The following is a 19,644-nucleotide window of genomic DNA, read 5'->3' on the forward strand; positions in this document are numbered from 1 at the left end:
AACTAAGCATGATGTGTCTTTCATCTGCTGCAGTAAGTTTCCTTGGCCGACCACTGCGTCTACGGTCCTCAACGTTGCCCGTTTCTTTGTGCTTCTTCAAAAGAGCTTGGACAGCACATCTGGAAACCCCTGTCTGCCTTGAAATTTCTGCCTGGGAGAGACCTTGCTGATGCAGTATAACTATCTTGTGTCTTGTTGCTGTGCTCAGTCTTGCCATGGTGTATGACTTTTGACAGTAAACTGTCTTCAGCAACCTCACCTTGTTAGCTGAGTTTGGCTGTTCCTCACCCAGTTTTATTCCTCCTACACAGCTGTTTCTGTTTCAGTTAATGATTGTGTTTCAACCTACATATTGAATTGATGATCATTAGCACTTGTTTGGTATAATTGTTTAATCATACACCTGACTATATGCCTACAAAATCCTTTGTGCAAGTGTACCTAGAAGAATTGATGCTGTTTTGAAGGCAAAGGGTGGTCACACCAAATATGGATTTGATTTAGATTTTTCTTCTGTTCACTCACTTTGCATTTAGTTAATTGATAAATATAATCTATTAACATGTCTATTTTTGAAAGCATTCTTACTTTACAGCATTTTTTCACACCTGCCTAAAAGTTTTGCACAGTACTGTATATGTTTTCAGATCCTCAGGAATATGACCTTCGACCAAGTTCGGTCCTCATGCAAAGGACAGCTCATCGTTCGGGATCTCATCTATCCTAATTTCAAGCCTGGGCCTCTCTAAGCCCACTCCTAATTCCGAGCCATGCAGCTCATCACTCTATCCTAGTCCGGGCTCTCTCCGCTCGACACTGTCTTGCTAACAGCTCGTTTCTACTTCCTCTGCGCTATCCTTACAGCCTCAGCAAACGCCCCGTGAATCTTGATTAATGGGTATTATAGGGATTTGAGATACAAAACTGTATTATAGTGTGAAGGGAGTGTGAATACTTGTTGGAAGGTAGTCAGATCTGTAATTGTTTGTTTTTTAGTTGTGTGTTTTTTTGTTTTTTTTTTAATCAATATTTTCAACAAAGAGGAATTAGCCATTCAGTAAACTGCCATTTACTGAATGGCTAATTAAATAATAATAACATGTGGAAAATGAGGCATAACAAAAAAGAAGGCTTACAATATTAAATACGTTATTAAATAGACTTAATTGGATAACAACAGAAAGTGGAACACTAGACATTTTTAATCATGGGTCATAAATCAATTTGGCAATACACTTCAACATTTATTCTGGAGCGTTTGCCAGAACACGCTCCCTCCTACAAGGCTAATTTTCTGTTCCTAGGAGTACGCCACTCATTTTAGTCAGAGCATCAGCATTGTTGCTGGAGGAAGCATGAACTAGGTACATGTTTAGAAGAAAAATACTGTTTCTACTTGTGTGGGGTGTGTGCGAAATAGACAGCACGGGATATAGCAAAAGTAAAGTAATGTGTACAGTGAAGGGTGTCCTGAAACACTTTACAATCAGCCATTTAATAAAGGGCCTAGTATGAAATTCCTCTTTGTTGAAAATCTTGATCCCCAGCAAAAGTTGAGTAATACATATATACTGATTTTTCAACATTATTTAAAAACACTAGTAACTGGGCTTCCATGATTTGTTTATTTATTTTAGAACAGGAAGCAATAGTGTGCTCATTTATTCTGGATCGACACCCCTTTATGGGTGATAGGTTGTTTAACAACCATTTCTTTTTTTTTTTATAAATTTAGTCGTTGCCAATTATTTTTATTATTTGCTCCCAATTTAGAATGGCCAATTATTTTTTAAGCTCAGCTCACCGCTACCACCCCTGCGCTGACTTGGGAGGGCGAAGACGAACACACACTGTCCTCCGAAGCGTGTGCCATCAGCCGACCGCTTTTTTTCACACTGCGGACTCACCATGCAACCACCCAAGAGCTACAGCGTTGGAGGACAACGCAGCTCTCGGGCAGCCTTCAGGCAAGCCCGCAGGCACCCGGCCGGACTACAGGGGTCGCTGGTGTACGGTGAGCCGAGGACACCCTGGGCGACCTAACCCTCCCTCCCCACTGGCGGCGCTCGGCCAATTTTGTGCCGCCCCCTGGGAGCTCCCGTCCACGGTCAGCTGTGGAATAGCCTGGACTTGAACTGGCGACGTCCAGGCTATAGAGCGCATCCTGCACCACGCGGAGCGCCTTTACCGGATGCGCCACTCGGGAGCCCCATTTAACAACCATTTCTATTCAGATACCAGTATTGCTGAATCTATCAGATTTCTCACAATTTAACACCTCTGCCACCTGACCAATAAGCAGATACTGTACAAACAGTCACAGTACAAGAGCATCATACGATTCTGCATATAATAAAGTCAAAACGCCAACCAGACAAATAAAAAACTACACTTCAGTGTCTTACCAACATGTGTGTTATCTCTAAAAGCTGCATTTGGGAGGAAGAATATCAAATGTCGGCTGAACTTTTCTTCTGTACTGGAATCCAAATTTAGAACATCCTGAAAGAAGACTTTATTCCATAAAACATACTAGCATAAGAGAATACAACCTGATCATATTGAAATTTAATTCAGTTGGTAAGGTAGTCCAAGATTACTGCTTGATTAAAATGCATGTGTATATATTAGGATGGTATAAAGGAAGGAAACACTGTTTTACTGCTATTGCTCCACACCTTTTCATGCACACCGGTATTAGATGGCTTGTGAAATTCTAAGTCGAAGTAAAGTTTACAAACTGATCCCTCTGGGATTACTTCATAGCAGTGCATGAAAGACTGTCTAGCGGTCCTGTTTAAAACCACAATATAAAAAATGCATGTATTACCAACAACCGCAGTTTTCTCTAGCTTTGTTACAATAAAAATGTCTTGGACCTGGACAACACACATAGGTAAATGCTAATTGTTCACCTTGAAACGTCATTAGTCAATAGGACATCAATCTTACTTCCCTTTAAAGTATGAAATGTAACCATTAACCAATGGGTAGTTGCCTCTGAAAGACCGGAAACCTGAATAAGATACACCAAAGCTGCTCAGCCGAGCCTGTGACGCAGTCATGCCCGCCCCCGAGGGTATAACGGACTGCGTGCACAGATCTCGGCGCCCTTTTTCCTTTCAATAACTGACCTGACAGGAGAGCCTATTCAGATGAGTACTTGTTACTTTTTCTGCTGCAGATTTTCACATTTATTGTGTTTTTACACAAATTATATGTGATATTAAAAATAACTGCTGTGTTAGTTTTACTAATTACGCGTATTTGTGCACTACAGCCTGCTGTTTGTTGAACAACAAAAAACACTTTGAAAAAGAAAACAGGAAGATAGGGAAGTTTAACCCCATCCATGCTGCAAAAATAACAATAACAAAATGGTGTGCTTTACACAAAATAAACAAGTTTTAATAATAACAAATATAAAAAAACACAAACACACACAGGGTCGGGGTGTACCCCGTCACATATCTCCCCCCCCTTGTGCGTAGCACACCTGGCCTCAACGGCCACCTCCCCCCTTAAAGTCCCAGAAGTCCTGTTCAAAGTCCTTGGCCAAGAACAGTGGCTTTAAGGGGTCCATATCTTTAATAAATGTTTATTTTAATATATGCAGGGAATCATTCTCGGATCCAAAGAAAGATTCCTTCTCAGGCCCAAGAAAGGATTCAATTAACAAAAGGCACATTACATTTTTATAGCAAAGACCAGATTGGGTTTCCCCTCTCCAGTCCTGCCAAGGGCCAATCACCCAAAACTAGACCTGGCTGATTTATGGCGGTTTCAGGGTCAGCGTGAGTAGTGTCATGTGTATAAAATCTAGTGTTGTGTGCAAGCAGTCCAGCCAGTTAAAACTGGAATCTTATCTTCTGGCCTATTCTGACTACACAGTCCTGGGCCCCCTGTAGCTTCACAGTTTTTGTATTTAGTATCTCCTAATGTGCTTGAGATCCTCCTGGTCCACTTGTGCTTTGCATTCTGGGCACCCTCCAACCCATTGCCTGCTTGCTCTCAATGCTGGGCAAGTAAGCTGTAGGCCTCATCAATTGTCAGCAGTACGTGCATTTTGGAATTAGCAGTCTGCTATCTCCAGTGTGAGTCGCTTTTCAGAAAACAACATGTGTAGCTCTGCCAGTCCACATGCATAGCAAACTGCTACGCAATTCTTGTTCCATGTTTTCCAACATACCCTACTTTTAGAATATAAGATGTAGGGGGGTGATCACTTGATCCCGAGCCCTCAGATGTCCTCCTCACTGGGTCGTACCTGGCATCCGTGTTGCTGAGCTACCCCAAGCATACTTACTCAAACTACATCAGGCTGTGTGGTCCAGTGGTTAAAGAAACGGGCTTGTAACCAGGAGGTCCCTGGTTCAAATCCCACCTCAGCCACTAACTCATTGTGTGACCCTGAGCAAGTCACTTAACCTCCTTGTGCTCCGTCTTTAAGGTGAGAGTAATTGTAAGTGACTTTGCAGCTGATGCATAGTTCACACACCCTAGTCTCTGTAAGTCGCCTTGGGTAAAGGCGTCTGCTAAATAAACAAATAATAATACTATGTGTGAGGTATCTACTCTATAAATGCGTTCATGCATTTCAAGCTAATAAAGAAAAAATAAAAAAAAGGATTTTATGGCTCACCACCCTCCGCTCTGTCTATTCTGCTTGTCTTTGTCTGTGGATGTTAGTGGCACATATTCAGTCATTCTCTGGCATCTAATATACTTCAGTTCTGAGCGATAGCCATTAATTAGACACTTCAAATAACAGAACATTAAAAGAGTTGACAGAAAGGTTGCAATCATCAATATACATGCTCCCCTAAACATCAGGTCACACCTATGAGAATTTCATGCAGCCTGTACACAAAATGAAACATTAGTAACTGGACACAATTGTCTCCCAGGCAAAGCAGTCCCATTCAGTTGTGAAACACCAAATACTACTTCGGGCTCTTGCTCCCTCTACGTACTTTCGTAGTGATTTTACCTCGATAGTATGGTTTAACTATGTATGCTTATGTAGCACCCAGGAGGGGCACTCGTTCAGTCATGGAGAATACCAGAAAGAAATAAACTAACACCACAACAATATGCACATCAATGAACATCGTTTTATTAAATACAGGTGGTTAACTATATTTAACAAATAGGACAAGTCTAGAATACACAGTCACGGCATGGGGTTTGCACTGTTCAATAAAAACAATACATGGTCAATTATAATTAAAAAAAATAAAAGTGCAGTGCTGCTCGAGACAATCGCTTCTAAAAACAACAATAAAAGCAATACTTTAAAAACTCCCCGTCTCCAGTACTCCTCTAAAACCCCAGTGCCTTTTAAAAAAATACTATAATCGAAAACAGTAAAACACACACACACACACACAAGGAGACATGAAGCACATCAGGAGCCTCGCTCTAAATGTTGGTGGCTGTTTCTTTCATTTTTCTCCCAACCCACCACCGAACACAAACAAGTCGAATTCCTTCTTTGCTCCTGCTGGCTGTGCATCCAACCTCCACTCCAGACAAACCCAGGTTCACATCAACGACAAAATCCAATCTCCCGAATGGATGAAATCAGGAACTTTTATACCAGGTGCTCAGCTTCTTCAAATTATTCAATTAGCAATTATGTGGTCTGAGAACAGGAGAACATCAATGTGCCAGTGAGATCTGTGCAAATCTACAAGAAGTAATGTGCCACAATTAAATGTGCTTATAAAAAGTGATAAAATAAAAACAAACTAACATACATCAAATGTGAATAAATCAAAACGTGAACATACTACAATAACAAAATCAAATGTGCCTAAATAAAGTGACTTGGGTCACCCTGTTACACTTGCATAATCACATCTTCTATTTGAAACAGCGGCGCAATCAGAATAAACCCTATGTTCCAGCTGTGGATCCCCATCTTCTCAATCGAAACCACACTACTAACTTTAATCATTGCATCTCTGGAAACTTAAACCATCTTTCCACCATGGCAACTGTTTTTCACATTCTGGGCTAACAGCTCGACCCACACGCAAACACCATCCGAGTTCCTATTGTCATTACATCTGGAACTTCCGTTCAACATAGGCTGTCCCATTACCTCACAGGTACACATTAATATAGTATCATGTCCTTAACAACACTCCAAATGATCCATTGTAAGACATTGACCATTTTACCTCCCTATCATGGATGGCAGATACAATGTCTCAACAGTGTAACCTTTAAGTGTCATGAACAACACAAATTCTATACTCCCAGTGTCTCTAGAGTGCAATGGTACCACCTTTGCAGTTTTCATTATTTCACTAAGTGTAATTGGTAATGGATTACATGATACCTTCCCATCCCTGTACTCCAGGATCTCTGATGTATTATCTTTGGTATCTTAAACTGAGCCAAATCTTTTAACCAATCCTTTATATTACTCATAAATCTGTACCCCATGTTTATAAATACATAGTTTCATTATCAGGTATGTTAACTGCCTGGTTAGCCACCTTCAGTAAGATGCCATTCAAAATGTTAAACTGCTCCACTATATAGTTAAATTAACAGTCCCCACACACCCACAAAAATGTCACTAATGCCAATAAACATTTCTTCTTCTTTTGATATGCAGACCAGAATGGTTCCCCATATCTAAGAATGTCCTCTGTGGTTTCGGATACTTCCCCATAATATTCTCAGCAACGTTTTCCAAATTGTCCCACAAGCGTACTGGAACTGGCTACCCGATCAGGAATGATCCCCTCAGTACTAATGAACAGCACCGTGCTTCCGATCCACATAAATGCCATCAATGTCATCTCAGGACCTGTGGAGAACAAGTGCAGTATTTATTCTTTTGATAATATCTGATTTCATTTTAAAATTCTCTCCTTGAATTGTCCTTCTTTCTTTAATCTGCATTAATAATGTTGTTGTAATTCTAAGAATCACCACCAGAATGTCTGCTAATTCTATCTTAGTTTTTTTTCAGAGCCTATGTCCACCCCATATTGTGAACATGATATAAAATATCAGCTCCAAAATGAACCTGTAGGAGAAGAGAAAGCCTCAGACCTGTGTCTGTACTCTGAAAGTAACTCCAAATCTCTGCATCTAAACATCGCCTTCTTGCTCACAAGTACCACTCTAAACTAACTGCATCAGTACACTTAGGAATACATCTGTGGGTATTGTATAAGACAATATCACAAGATATAATACAGGTTTGTGTAACTGTGTAAGGAGAAAAAGAATTGCTGTTTTATAGTTCCAGTTTTTAAGACTCAGGTCTGCACAATAGAAGGTAATGTAATTAACATGGGATATAATGTTTTGCATTAACATAGTTAAATAAAAAGGTTACTAATGCTAACATTAAATATAAGGTTTAATTATTTTCTTTTTTGCACAAGGATAAAACACAATGTTTCTGGATGATCAGGAAATATTTTGGATCCCAAATAGAAATAATTGGAGAGGATGATTATGCATGAAATATGACTTTGGCACATCTACATGCGATCATTAGTTAAGACATAAATCACTAAAACTAATATTGTTTACTGCAGCTAGGCTACTATTAACATGTTGATTTTTTTTTTATCTTTAAAACTATCTCTTTATACTTTATTAACAGGATGACATCTCTCTACACAGGATAATATTGTAGCGGGCATGGAGAGGCTGGCATGCAAATTAGCAACAGAGGACATTAGGAGTGGGAATTATTGTGGGAAAATGTTTATTTTGTTGTATTTTACTGTTTTGGTTATTGTCAAAAGTGCATTTATTGTTGTGTTGTACTGTCCTAAATTGTTTAACCCTTCCTGTATTTTGTCTTTGTAGAGTGTGTGTCACTGAGTGTCGGTGTAGCGCTCCGTGGTGGCGAGGGGCTGTCTGCGACATTATTTTTATTTTTTAATTATTATTTAGGTCCAGGCGTCCGCAGTCACTATCTCCAACTAACACGCACAGCCTGTCTTTCAAAAGCTTGGACTTTTTAAAAACATGTTATTTTACAACAATTTACTTGATACACAACTTTCACGAGATAAGCCATTAATTTAAGGGAAAAAAAACTAAATTTACCGTCTGACACTACGCAGCGTTGTGCAACATTACAACTCGGACTTTCTCTGTCTCTCTTGTGGTTGGCATAAAGCAATTTAGTGTTCAGAATCGGCAACTGCGCTAACCTACTTCCGTGACTCATGGAGAGGAGGGGCTTGGAGGGGTCCACACGAAAAACGAAACCGAGACATTAAGAAAGGGTTAAAGTACTGTTCCTAAAAGGTATCGCACAACGAAGCAGATCGTCCCAATTGTAAGTACAAGTATTATTATTATTATTATTATTATTTTCAGTATGAAAAACATTCCAACATTTTATTGTACAGTTGTGGTACATAATGTTATTTAATTACGTATGCCTTTCTCAGGATATTTTAAAACCAAACTCGTTATTAAAATGTCTGTCACTAATATTTCTAGCCAAAAATGCCGATTTGATAATAAATACTACATTATATTCAGAGGAACGTGCCACATTTGGTTCAGCTACTGTAAATAAATAACTCTTGTCCAAAAGTCAAACGTATAAGACCTATAAAACGTAAGGGATTTATTTATTTATTTATTTAAGTTATTTAATTTATTTCCATACAGTATTTGTTTTAACACCCTCTTTAACACAAATTCAAGCAAAATGTTTTAGTTTTACTATCATTACATACTATAGTAATAATAATAATAATAATAATAATAATAATAATAATAATAATAATACAATTTCTCTAATAATATTTGTAAAGTTACAAGTCATGTAAAAAGTGATAAATAATTGGACCATAAAGGGGCAGACATTATTATGAAACATTATGAAATATGAAAGTGAGCCTCGACAACCCGTTATTTGGGTGTTAACACCAGGGTTTTGCAGTGTCAGGCCTATGAAATGTTTTAGGTATCATATGGAAATTGAAAGAGGCTATAACTTGCAAGGTCGAGATTAAAAAAGAAAGGGAAACTAAAAAAAAAGTTTCATTCTAATTGTGTTTTTCAGACTGGGTAAAAAAAAAAAAACATCTGTACAAAAAAGAAATGTAAAAAAAAATTTACAAAAGCACTTAAAAAAAAAGAATGCACATGACAGATCACTATGCGCAAAACCATTTTCAGATATTAACAAAACATTTTTCCAAAATTTGATATCTGGATGTCTTGAAATGCTGTTTTTCGGGCCAAAATAAGTAAGTTAACTACAGGAGGCACAAAAACAAACATACAAAAGAAAAATGCAATACACTCCTGCAGTATACCAATGTAAATATTTACTTCTCGTTTTGAAAAATATAAACAGGATAAATGAGAGTGTGGTTTTGTGTTTTTTTTTTTTTTCAATTGAATTTCTTTAAAATTTTAGTTAGTGTCACCCAGTGACTGAACTTTTAGTTGTAAAAACAGTCAAATGAGATGTGGAACATTCTAGAAGTGAATAATAAACGGTTTATTTAGATTTCCAGAAAGCTGAATGCAGTAGGGATTCAAGGAAATGCATGCACATGGATTAGGGAGTGGTTAACATGTAGAAAACAGAAACTACTGATTAGAGGAGAAACCTCAAAATGGAGCGAGGTAACCAGTGATGTACCACAGGGACCAGTATTAGGTCCTCTGCTATTCCTAATCTACATTAATGATTTAGATTCTGGTATAGTAAGCAAACTTGTTAAATTTGCAGAAGACACAAAAATAGGAGGTGTGGCAAATACTGCTGCAGCAGCAAAAGTCATTCCAAATGATCTAGACAGCATTCAGAACTGACACATGGCAAATTACATTTAATAGAGAAAAGTGTAAGGTACTGCACGCAGGCAATACAAATGTGCATTATAAATACCATATGGGAGATACTGAAATTGAAGAAAGAATCTATGAAAAAGACCTAGTTTATGTTCGCTCAGAAATCTTTTCATCTATACAATGTGGGGAAGCTATAAAAAAGGCCAACAAGATGCTCGGATATATTGTGAAAAGTGTTGAGTTTAAATCAAGGGAACTAATGTTAAAACTGCATTAGTAAGACCTCACCTAGAATATTGTGTTTAGTTCTGGTCATCTCGTTACAAAAAGGGTATTGCTGCTCTAGAAAGAGTGCAAAGAAGAGCGACCAGAATTATCCTGGGTTTAAAAGGCATGTCGTATGCAGAGAGGCTCAAAAAATTGAATCTGTTTAGTCTTGAAGAAAGAAGACTACGCGGTGATCTGATTCAAGCATTCTAAATTCTAAAAGGTATTGACAATGTCGACCCAGGGGACTTTTTCGACCTGAAAAAAGAAACAAGGACCAGGGGTCACAAATGGAGATTAGATAAAGGGGCATTCAGAACAGAAAATAGGATGCACTTTTTTACACAGAGAACTGTGAGGGTCTGGAACCAACTCCCCAGTAATGTTGTTGAAGCTGACACCCTGGGATCCTTCAAGAAGCTGCTTGATGAAATTCTGGGATCAATAAGCTACTAACAACCAAACGAGCAAGATGGGCCGAATGGCCTCCTCTCGTTTGTAAACTGTCTTATGTTCTTATGTTCTTCTTGCTTGTCTTTCCATTGTACTGGTCGCTCTGTCGTCACAGTGTAATAAAACACAGTGAACTCATTATGTTAAACATGCTGTTAGACCACTTGTGGGGAATAACTGCCTGGTTTACAGTGCCTTGCGAAAGTATTCGGCCCCCTTGAACTTTGCGACCTTTTGCCACATTTCAGGCTTCAAACATAAAGATATGAAACTGTAATTTTTTGTGAAGAATCAACAACAAGTGGGACACAATCATGAAGTGGAACGAAATTTATTGGATATTTCAAACTTTTTTAACAAATAAAAAACTGAAAAATTGGGCGTGCAAAATTATTCAGCCCCCTTAAGTTAATACTTTGTAGCGCCACCTTTTGCTGCGATTACAGCTGTAAGTCGCTTGGGGTATGTCTCTATCAGTTTTGCACATCGAGAGACTGAAATTTTTGCCCATTCCTCCTTGCAAAACAGCTCGAGCTCAGTGAGGTTGGATGGAGAGCATTTGTGAACAGCAGTTTTCAGTTCTTTCACAGATTCTCGATTGGATTCAGGTCTGGACTTTGACTTGGCCATTCTAACACCTGGATATGTTTATTTGTGAACCATTATATTGAATATGTAGATTTTGCTTTATGTTTTGGATCATTGTCTTGTTGGAAGACAAATCTCCGTCCCAGTCTCAGGTCTTTTGCAGACTCCATCAGGTTTTCTTCCAGAATGGTCCTGTATTTGGCTCCATCCATCTTCCCATCAATTTTAACCATCTTCCCTGTCCCTGCTGAAGAAAAGCAGGCCCAAACCATGATGCTGCCACCACCATGTTTGACAGTGGGGATGGTGTGTTCAGGGTGATGAGCTGTGTTGCTTTTACGCCAAACATAACGTTTTGCATTGTTGCCAAAAAGTTCGATTTTGGTTTCATCTGACCAGAGCACCTTCTTCCACATGTTTGGTGTGTCTCCCAGGTGGCTTGTGGCAAACTGTAAACGACACTTTTTATGGATATCTTTAAGAAATGGCTTTCTTCTTGCCACTCTTCCATAAAGGCCAGATTTGTGCAGTATACGACTGATTGTTGTCCTATGGACAGAGTCTCCCACCTCAGCTGTAGATCTCTGCAGTTCATCCAGAGTGATCATGGGCCTCTTGGCTGCATCTCTGATCAGTCTTCTCCTTGTATGAGCTGAAAGTTTAGAGGGACGGCCAGGTCTTTGCAGTGGTCTGATACTCCTTCCATTTCAATATTATCGCTTGCACAGTGCTCCTTGGGATGTTTAAAGCTTGGGAAATCTTTTTGTATCCAAATCCGGCTTTAAACTTCTCCACAACAGTATCTCGGACCTGCCTGGTGTGTTCCTTGTTCTTCATGATGCTCTCTGCGCTTTAAACGGACCTCTGAGACTATCACAGTGCAGGTGCATTTATACGGAGACTTGATTACACACAGGTGGATTCTATTTATCATCATTAGTCATTTAGGTCAACATTGGATCATTCAGAGATCCTCACTGAACTTCTGGAGAGAGTTTGCTGCACTGAAAGTAAAGGGGCTGAATAATTTTGCACGCCCAATTTTTCAGTTTTTTATTTGTTAAAAAAGTTTGAAATATCCAATAAATTTCGTTCCACTTCATGATTGTGTCCCACTTGTTGTTGATTCTTCACAAAAAATTACAGTTTCATATCTTTATGTTTGAAGCCTGAAATGTGGCAAAAGGTCGCAAAGTTCAAGGGGGCCGAATACTTTCGCAAGGCACTGTATATTCATGTGACTAAACATGACATCATCAGCAGCTGCTATTGGCTGTTAGCTCACTTAGCAACAGAGATGTAATGTAACCATTAGTACAGGAATAGTCCCATTAGAAGCCAGTGTGTTATCTTCTGAGTATTAGTCTCACATAAGATTTTCTTTCTTTTAGAAGAACAAATAATGGCAGAGACAAAGGACTCAAAAGAAGATATTAAGTCTGGAGGAGATGTTGTAGATGCTAATCCTGTTATCCTGAAAGAGTAAGATGCTGTTGTGTTTATTGTCTTTTTTTATTTTGTCGAAAGATTATAGATGAGCTTTTTTGACATTGTTGTAAAGCTCATTTCCATAGATCATTATCAAACTGAGAGCCTTTAATTTACTTAAATTACTACTCTGGATTACCTACAGTATTGTGTGGCATTTTTAACAGACCTCATTAATGACAATTGGATCGGAATCACGTTTATAAAAATAAATTCTAATATAGCAGTTCAAATTGTGGAGAAGAAGTATTGTGCAAACCGTTGAATCCTCAGTTCCATTGCTGCTGCACTCACTGTACTATGGATCTTGAAATGCGTCTTCTTCCTCTAGAACCATTCAGCAGCCCCAAGATGAAGACATGCAGATAGATGCCAAGCCAGACAATGCACATCCCTACAGATATAACATGAACTATCCAAGCATCGGCCAGTGTATTATAATTAACAACAAGAACTTTGATAAAAAGACAGGTACTGTATTTTTTGTGTGATATATAGTACCAATACTCAATTTAGGACCTAAATGCTTAATTTCTGTCACTACTTTAGGCTTCATTTTTTTTTTTTTTTTTTTTTTTGAAACCTTTTAATTGATTTAATAGATTATTTTATGACTTTAGTACATTTAGTACCTCAAAACACCACTGTGGTACCACTTGAAAGGTTAATCACAAGCCTAAATGGCTATGCACACCAGATGCGAGCGAGCAAATTCGAGGCGAATAAAGTCTGCACACCAGGAGCGAAGCAAATGACATGAATACAGCACGAGTACAAAAAAATAAAAATAAATGACAACTGTAGCTAGTCATGAAAAGAAAATCTCATTTTGCTCCTTTGTGGAGACGAAATAAAATAAATAAAACACAAAGAAATAGAGTATGGGTGGGTACACCACACACTAAAAAAAAAGGAAACAGTTCGGGGAATACCACCGGCTTGTTAAAGACCTAATGTGATTGTTATCGTTGGTCAACATTATTAAAACAAAGAAGCATCAATTTACAGAAATACGAAACCAGTGTGTGGTGCTCCCCGTTGACTTTGACTAAAATTAAAGTGAAATAAAGAGAGATGATGTGCCATCAATTTCCAATTGTTCTGCTATTTCCTGCCATGTGGCATCCTTCTTTTTATTGTCTTTATAACCACGGACACTGGCATCATAAAGAACATTATATTTTTCAAGTTTAATAATTAAATTCTCATTGATGTCCATTTTTTTTAGATTTCTGTGGTAATCTCTGCATGAGCGAGACACCGACAGTCTGACAGGCACTACCTTTGACCTTATTTCTGATTGGTCCATTGCAACACGAATAGCTTGTGGCGCATATAGAAATAAAACAAATTTATTTCTAAATTCGCTCACCTAGTTCACGCCGCTCGCTATGGCTGCGGTGTGCATTGCTACAGTTAAATCAATAGGTTTAATTATTTTTTATTCGCTCGCTAGCTTCATTCGCGTCCGGTGTGCATAGCCTTTAATAGGTCCATTTAATAAACCCAAGGACCCTGCAGTAGAAAAACACGTTTGTCTGTACTAACTATATAATAAAACCTATATTTACCATACAGCAGAATTCACAAACACCATCTCTTTTAAAACTAGGGAACTACAGTGTATTCCTGTATATGTGTGAATAATTTCTTTCCGATTCTAACAGAAATGAATATTCGAAATGGAACAGATGTGGATGCAGAAAATCTCTCCAAATACTTCAAAATGCAGGGTTATAAAGTAAAGGTTTTCAAAGACCTGACCTGCAGGCAGATTGAGCAAAGTTTACAATCGAGTAAGTGGAAACTTTCTGGGCTCTAGGGAGAAATCCCATCATGTTATGCGAATTACCATCCAAGCAGAATTCTAGCCAAGATGGATTTTTTAAATGTTAAATATTTAAGCAAGAGAACCCGAAGAAGAGGGCTTTACTGTCTGGTAAGGCCCGCCTCTTGCCGTTAAATGACCCAGCCGAAGGTGCAGGTATTTAACATAACGAGAAGAGCCTTACTAAACAGTAAAGCATTCTTTGAGGGTTCTATTGCTATTAGAAAAGGGCTGCGTTAAAAAAAAGAACATCCATGAGCAATGCGGTTTGCTCAGAATTCCTTATGTGGTCTGTTAGCCTCATGCGTTGCATCATGGGTATTTCCAAGAACCTAAATAATGACTCAATACTTAAAAAAAAAAAAAAAAAAAAAAGATGTTTACTTACATGGAGCTGTTGTTTAGTTCAGGTACCTCCTGTAGAAAAATCAGTATATATAAAAGTAAAACATATATAGAACAAAAGTACCGGTAACTTTTTATTTTTTAATTAGGGGATTTACGTAACTTACCTAAAAATGTATTTGTGAGAGTAAAAAAAAAAAAAAAAATTAATTTAAAATATCTGGTAGCCTACATGTGTTAATGCTAACCATACTGTTTGTTTAGTAACTTGTTCACAATGTGTTCATAAAGTTTATCCTGGCTTTCTTAGAGAAGAGAGCATCGTACATATGTTGTTATTATGATATGCTGAAATAAAGTTGCTGAAAGTAATCCATCTGTATCCAGTTGTTGCTACTGCTGCTGTGATTACTGTATTGCCACTGACAACAAACGCTGTTCTCGACTTAAAAAAAAAGTTTGTATTATTATCTTTTTTTTTTTTAAAACTTTATTTGTTATACTAAATTTTAATAGATAAATGGAATGTATAGAACAGCAAGGAAGCAGACTTAACCTACAACAACATTCAGAGGGCCTGTACTAGATGGATTGTATTTTCGTATTTTTGGGTTGATTTGGAACAGAGATTAAACATAGTTTGAACAATTACATTTGAGGTCCTTTACCAGAGATTTGTGTCCTCATATTGCCTAGTCAGGTTAACGGAAATCTCCAATCTGTTTTCTAATAATAATTAAACAAAGCAGACATTTACCTTGGAGTCTTTAATAGATATATACAGTATAATAATTTAATTCCCTTCCCCCTCATCAAAAAAACAAAATGTAAAACGTTATATTCTCAATATACCTGTCAAGTCTAAGATTGTTGTGTTTCAGTTGCCCAGGAAGACCACAGCAAAGAGGCCTCTTTTGTGTGTGTGTTGCTGAGCCACGGAGATGAAGGGGTGCTCTACGGAACGGACGATTTTATCGAAATTAAAAAACTGACCAGCTTTTTCAAGGGAGTCCGCTGCAAGACATTGGTTGGCAAGCCAAAATTGTTTTTCATACAGGTAATAGTTATTATTTGAGAACATAAAATATAAATATATATTCCATGGTGAATCCATGTTAAAAACTAGAGCTTCAAAATATCACAATTAGATTATGTTTTACTTGTTAGGATTAACTCTATGTATCTATGTGACAGAACATAGGCTCTGCACATGGCGGTGCACGTGTGTGTTTGTTGGCTGGCGACCATCTTGGTGAAGGGGCAGCCTGGAACCAAGATGGCCACCATTTGCACAGCCACATGGTTTTGATTGTTTAATTGATTGATTGAGTGGTAGAGTGTGGAATGAGGCCAGTTGGTGATTGATTGAATGGTTCATTGTGAATCAACCTCTGGCCACATGGTATAAAAGAGAACAAAGGATGTTTGGTTGAGAGTGTGTAGGAGAGCTGTGGATTCATTAAAAGTGTGCAAGAACGCTAACTGCAGTTTCTGTGTCTGGGTTCACTTTCAAAGGGCGCAGACCAGACTTGCCTGGATGTCAAGTCAAATATTTTGGACTATTAATTTGTTGTTTTATTTCATGATTAGGCTTGTAGAGGGACAGAGCTAGATGGAGGTATTGAAGCAGACAGTATTGGAAGTGACAGCTCTCCCCAGAGGATCCCTGTGGAGGCTGATTTCTTGTACGCGTACTCCACTGCTCCAGGTACATTTCATCCGACTTCTGACTTTAAAAATGGCTTTTAATACCAAAAGAAGCTATAACTGAAGGATCACCTATTGTGTAGATCTTTCTGTATGCCTCCTAAAATTAGATTTGTAGATCTGACTAAAGACAACTTCACTATAACAAACCCTTCTTATAACGAACACCCGTTTTTAACGATCTCAACAGCAAGAACCGATTTTTTTCAATGCAAATTAGCCCTATTAGAACGATCACGTACAGGATCAACCCGTATACAACAATCTCAGTACTGACCGACACTGAACTTTCTCCAGTGTCAAGTGTGTTATTCTCTCAATGAAAACAAAGACCATGGTTGACAAATTCAAAGATAACGCTAATTCAAAGATGACCTCTTGTAGTACGAATCAAGCATGACGAATGCAATCGTTGCCTGTCCGTCATCTTCACACAAACTGCAACCAGGCAATGGGCGTGAGGAGCAATCTATGCTGGATAGTTTTTTCAAGAGAAAGGACATGTAATTACTTTATTCGGCATGTAAGTGTACATTCTTTCCTTTTTCATTTCTTTACTGTTTTCTTTTAAACATACCTGCAGCAGGGTGATTGCCCTGCACAGGGGGAAATTAGTGTTGGTGTCATTTATATGTGGAAACAGGTTTGTTTTGTGTGCTTTTTGGAGTTGTTATGTTTGATCAAATGACTGTTTACAGATGGGCGCTCAATTGAGACTTGCTGCCTGTTAGGTTTGGTTGAGAGGAAGGGCAGCAAGTGATTGGCTGTGCCGGTCCTCAATCAGGTGTAGCAGGTTCCTGGAGCGGGACTCCTCATTCAATAAGGCTAGCGCGCGCCCTGTGTGGCACCTTTTTTATTTGTAGTTTTATTTTGCTTTTTGTACAGCTTGCTGTATGTGTCCTCTGTGCGTTACCATCGTTGGTCACGTCACATGACCGGTTTGTTGACTTTCTGTTTTGTGTTTAATAAATCCTGCACGCCTGTGCTGGAGTTTCAACTCCAACTTCTCTGTCTTGCAATGCGGCTACCCACACATGTGACACGAGTACCTTGTCACAATACCGTTTAAATGTTGATCAATGTGAAGTAATCTTCATAAACGTACTATATATTGATGTTTCAATTCAAACATTCAGTTTTGTCATTATTCTGATACAGAAAAATGCCAAACCCTATTATAGTGAACACCCTGATATAACGAACATTTCTCCAGGTCCCACGGGGGTTCATTATAGTGAAATTAGCTTGTATATATTTTAAGGGTATAATAAAGACATCCACCATATTTATACAAAACCAAAGGGGAAGTCTCATTGGGGATCTTTTTGATTATTTGTAAGTCTAAAATATCTGAAATGCATTATTTTCTTTATGTGTTATAGGCATGTTGTGCTATTGATCACATGCTCAAAAAGATTGATGAAAATGTGAGGGGGATGCCAAGATTGTGTATAAGTACAGTATATGTAGGGTTAGCAAGAGCAGAACTAAGATAAGACAAATTCAATTTGAACGAGACTTCCTCTTAAGGTTAAAATGATCTCTGATCTTGCAGAATTTGTCAATACATGGGTTGTAGGTAAGCCTTTTAGCTTTAACATCAAATTCTAACCCTACTCCCCTTAGTATATTTTATATATATTTTTGTAAGATAATTGTTTTTTTGATCTATTTCTTAATGATGACTAATTTAGTATTAACAGCATGGCAGGGGAAGTATGTTACTAACATGCTGGTTCATTTGCAGGCTACTATTCCTGGAGGAACAGTGTGACTGGCTCCTGGTTCATCCAGTCCCTGTGTGATATGCTCAGCAAGTACGGCAGGGAGCTGGAGCTCATGCAAATCCTTACACGGGTCAACCACAAGGTGGCACTGGAGTTTGAGTCCTCCTCCTACATTGCAGGCTTCAATGACAAAAAGCAGATTCCGTGCATCGTCTCTATGTTAACCAAAGAGATGTATTTCTCACATTAATTAATTTTTTTTTTTTTATAATCTGCTTTTTGTGGTTTTGAATAGCTTGTATAAAAATTAAACATGCAGAGTTTCTTTTTTTTGTATCAAGAACATGTCAAAACCTGCTGAAGGCAACAAAGAATACATTAACTGGGAACAATAACTATCGATACCAACAGGTTCTCACTACTGTGAAAATACAAATTTTAACCACTGACTAGTTAAGGGATGCAAATTGTTAAACGGATATTAAAAGTAGGGGTTATAATTGATTAATGATTAATCACACCTGTGGGCTTTGACTGATGACCTTGTCTACCTGAGTGTGGTACTGTATCACAAAAATGTGAAGGGTACATCCAAAAAGTTTATTTACTACAGTTGTATGGTAATAAGTATGTGCAGTAAACAGCATTATGTTAATACTTTGTATTACTTGTAATTGTCTTTCTATACAATTTCATATCACTAGCAGACAGGTGTGATTAATCGATCATAGATTGGATGATGACTCGAGCAATAGAAAACGTCAAGATCAAAACCCTTAATATAAAAGTTAATTTATTGAACAAAAAATCAATATGTGAAATGCAGGGCTCTCTTTATAACAGTCAGGGCTCTGCTGGCACTCGTGCTAGTTATTGCCTTTAAGAAGCATTTATCGGCAGGCATTAAATAAGTCCATTCACTAATGTGTTGATTTCAAAACAACAAACCAGGAACGTTGACATTTTTACTGCCTTTCTGAGGCTTAAACGGACATGGAATTATTTAATCCCTCCTGGTAAATACTTCTTAAAGGCAATTACAAGTGTTAGTATCAGCAGACCCCTAATAACAGTGCATGTTTATTTTATTTTTTATGGAGAGCAATTGTATGTATTGTAGTTTTACTGTATGTCGGGTGCACTTCAAGTCTTACCTGTATTAAAGGGATACTTAATTACACCTCATCAACTTGAGTCGTCATTTTTTTTTTTCATTGTGTTGTTTTTATCTGTCTTTAAATGAAATGTCTGTTTAGCAGAGATCATTCTTCTGTTTTTCTTGGAATCGGTTTCCATTTCTTTTACAACTCATCCTGAACAATCCGAATGTAGTCTGTTTGTTATGGTCACCAGCTTATTCCCTAAAGAATGCTGTTTCCCTTTTAGAATGTGAATGCATGATGTCGTGGTGTAGGCAATCTGGTACCATTCAAACCACCTCAA

At 38.0% G+C, this 19,644-nt stretch overlaps 1 protein-coding gene across 1 annotated transcript; it reads left to right on the forward strand.

Annotated features, from left to right (window-relative positions):
• Positions 1-8,185: 8,185 nt before the first annotated feature.
• LOC117420645 (caspase-3-like) lies at positions 8,186-19,386 on the forward strand. The gene is made up of 7 exons (XM_034034148.3): positions 8,186-8,320; positions 12,498-12,588; positions 12,926-13,065; positions 14,262-14,390; positions 15,649-15,824; positions 16,358-16,475; positions 18,222-19,386. The coding sequence occupies exons 2-7, from the start codon at positions 12,509-12,511 to the stop codon at positions 18,449-18,451; spliced, it is 873 nt and encodes a 290-aa protein (XP_033890039.2). The 5' UTR covers positions 8,186-8,320; positions 12,498-12,508; the 3' UTR covers positions 18,452-19,386.
• Positions 19,387-19,644: the final 258 nt, after the last annotated feature.

Source organism: Acipenser ruthenus, chromosome 1 (genome assembly GCF_902713425.1).
Source record: "Acipenser ruthenus chromosome 1, fAciRut3.2 maternal haplotype, whole genome shotgun sequence".
Lineage (NCBI taxonomy): Eukaryota > Metazoa > Chordata > Actinopteri > Acipenseriformes > Acipenseridae > Acipenser > Acipenser ruthenus.

Excerpts from the sequence above, each read along its gene's own strand:
- LOC117420645 (XM_034034148.3), top strand. The coding sequence starts at position 12,509 with ATGGCAGAGACAAAGGACTCAAAAGAAGATATTAAGTCTGGAGGAGAT. Across the intron at positions 15,825-16,357 it reads CAAAATTGTTTTTCATACAG|GCTTGTAGAGGGACAGAGCT; the intron begins GTAATAGTTATT and ends TTTCATGATTAG. Across the intron at positions 16,476-18,221 it reads CGCGTACTCCACTGCTCCAG|GCTACTATTCCTGGAGGAAC; the intron begins GTACATTTCATC and ends GTTCATTTGCAG.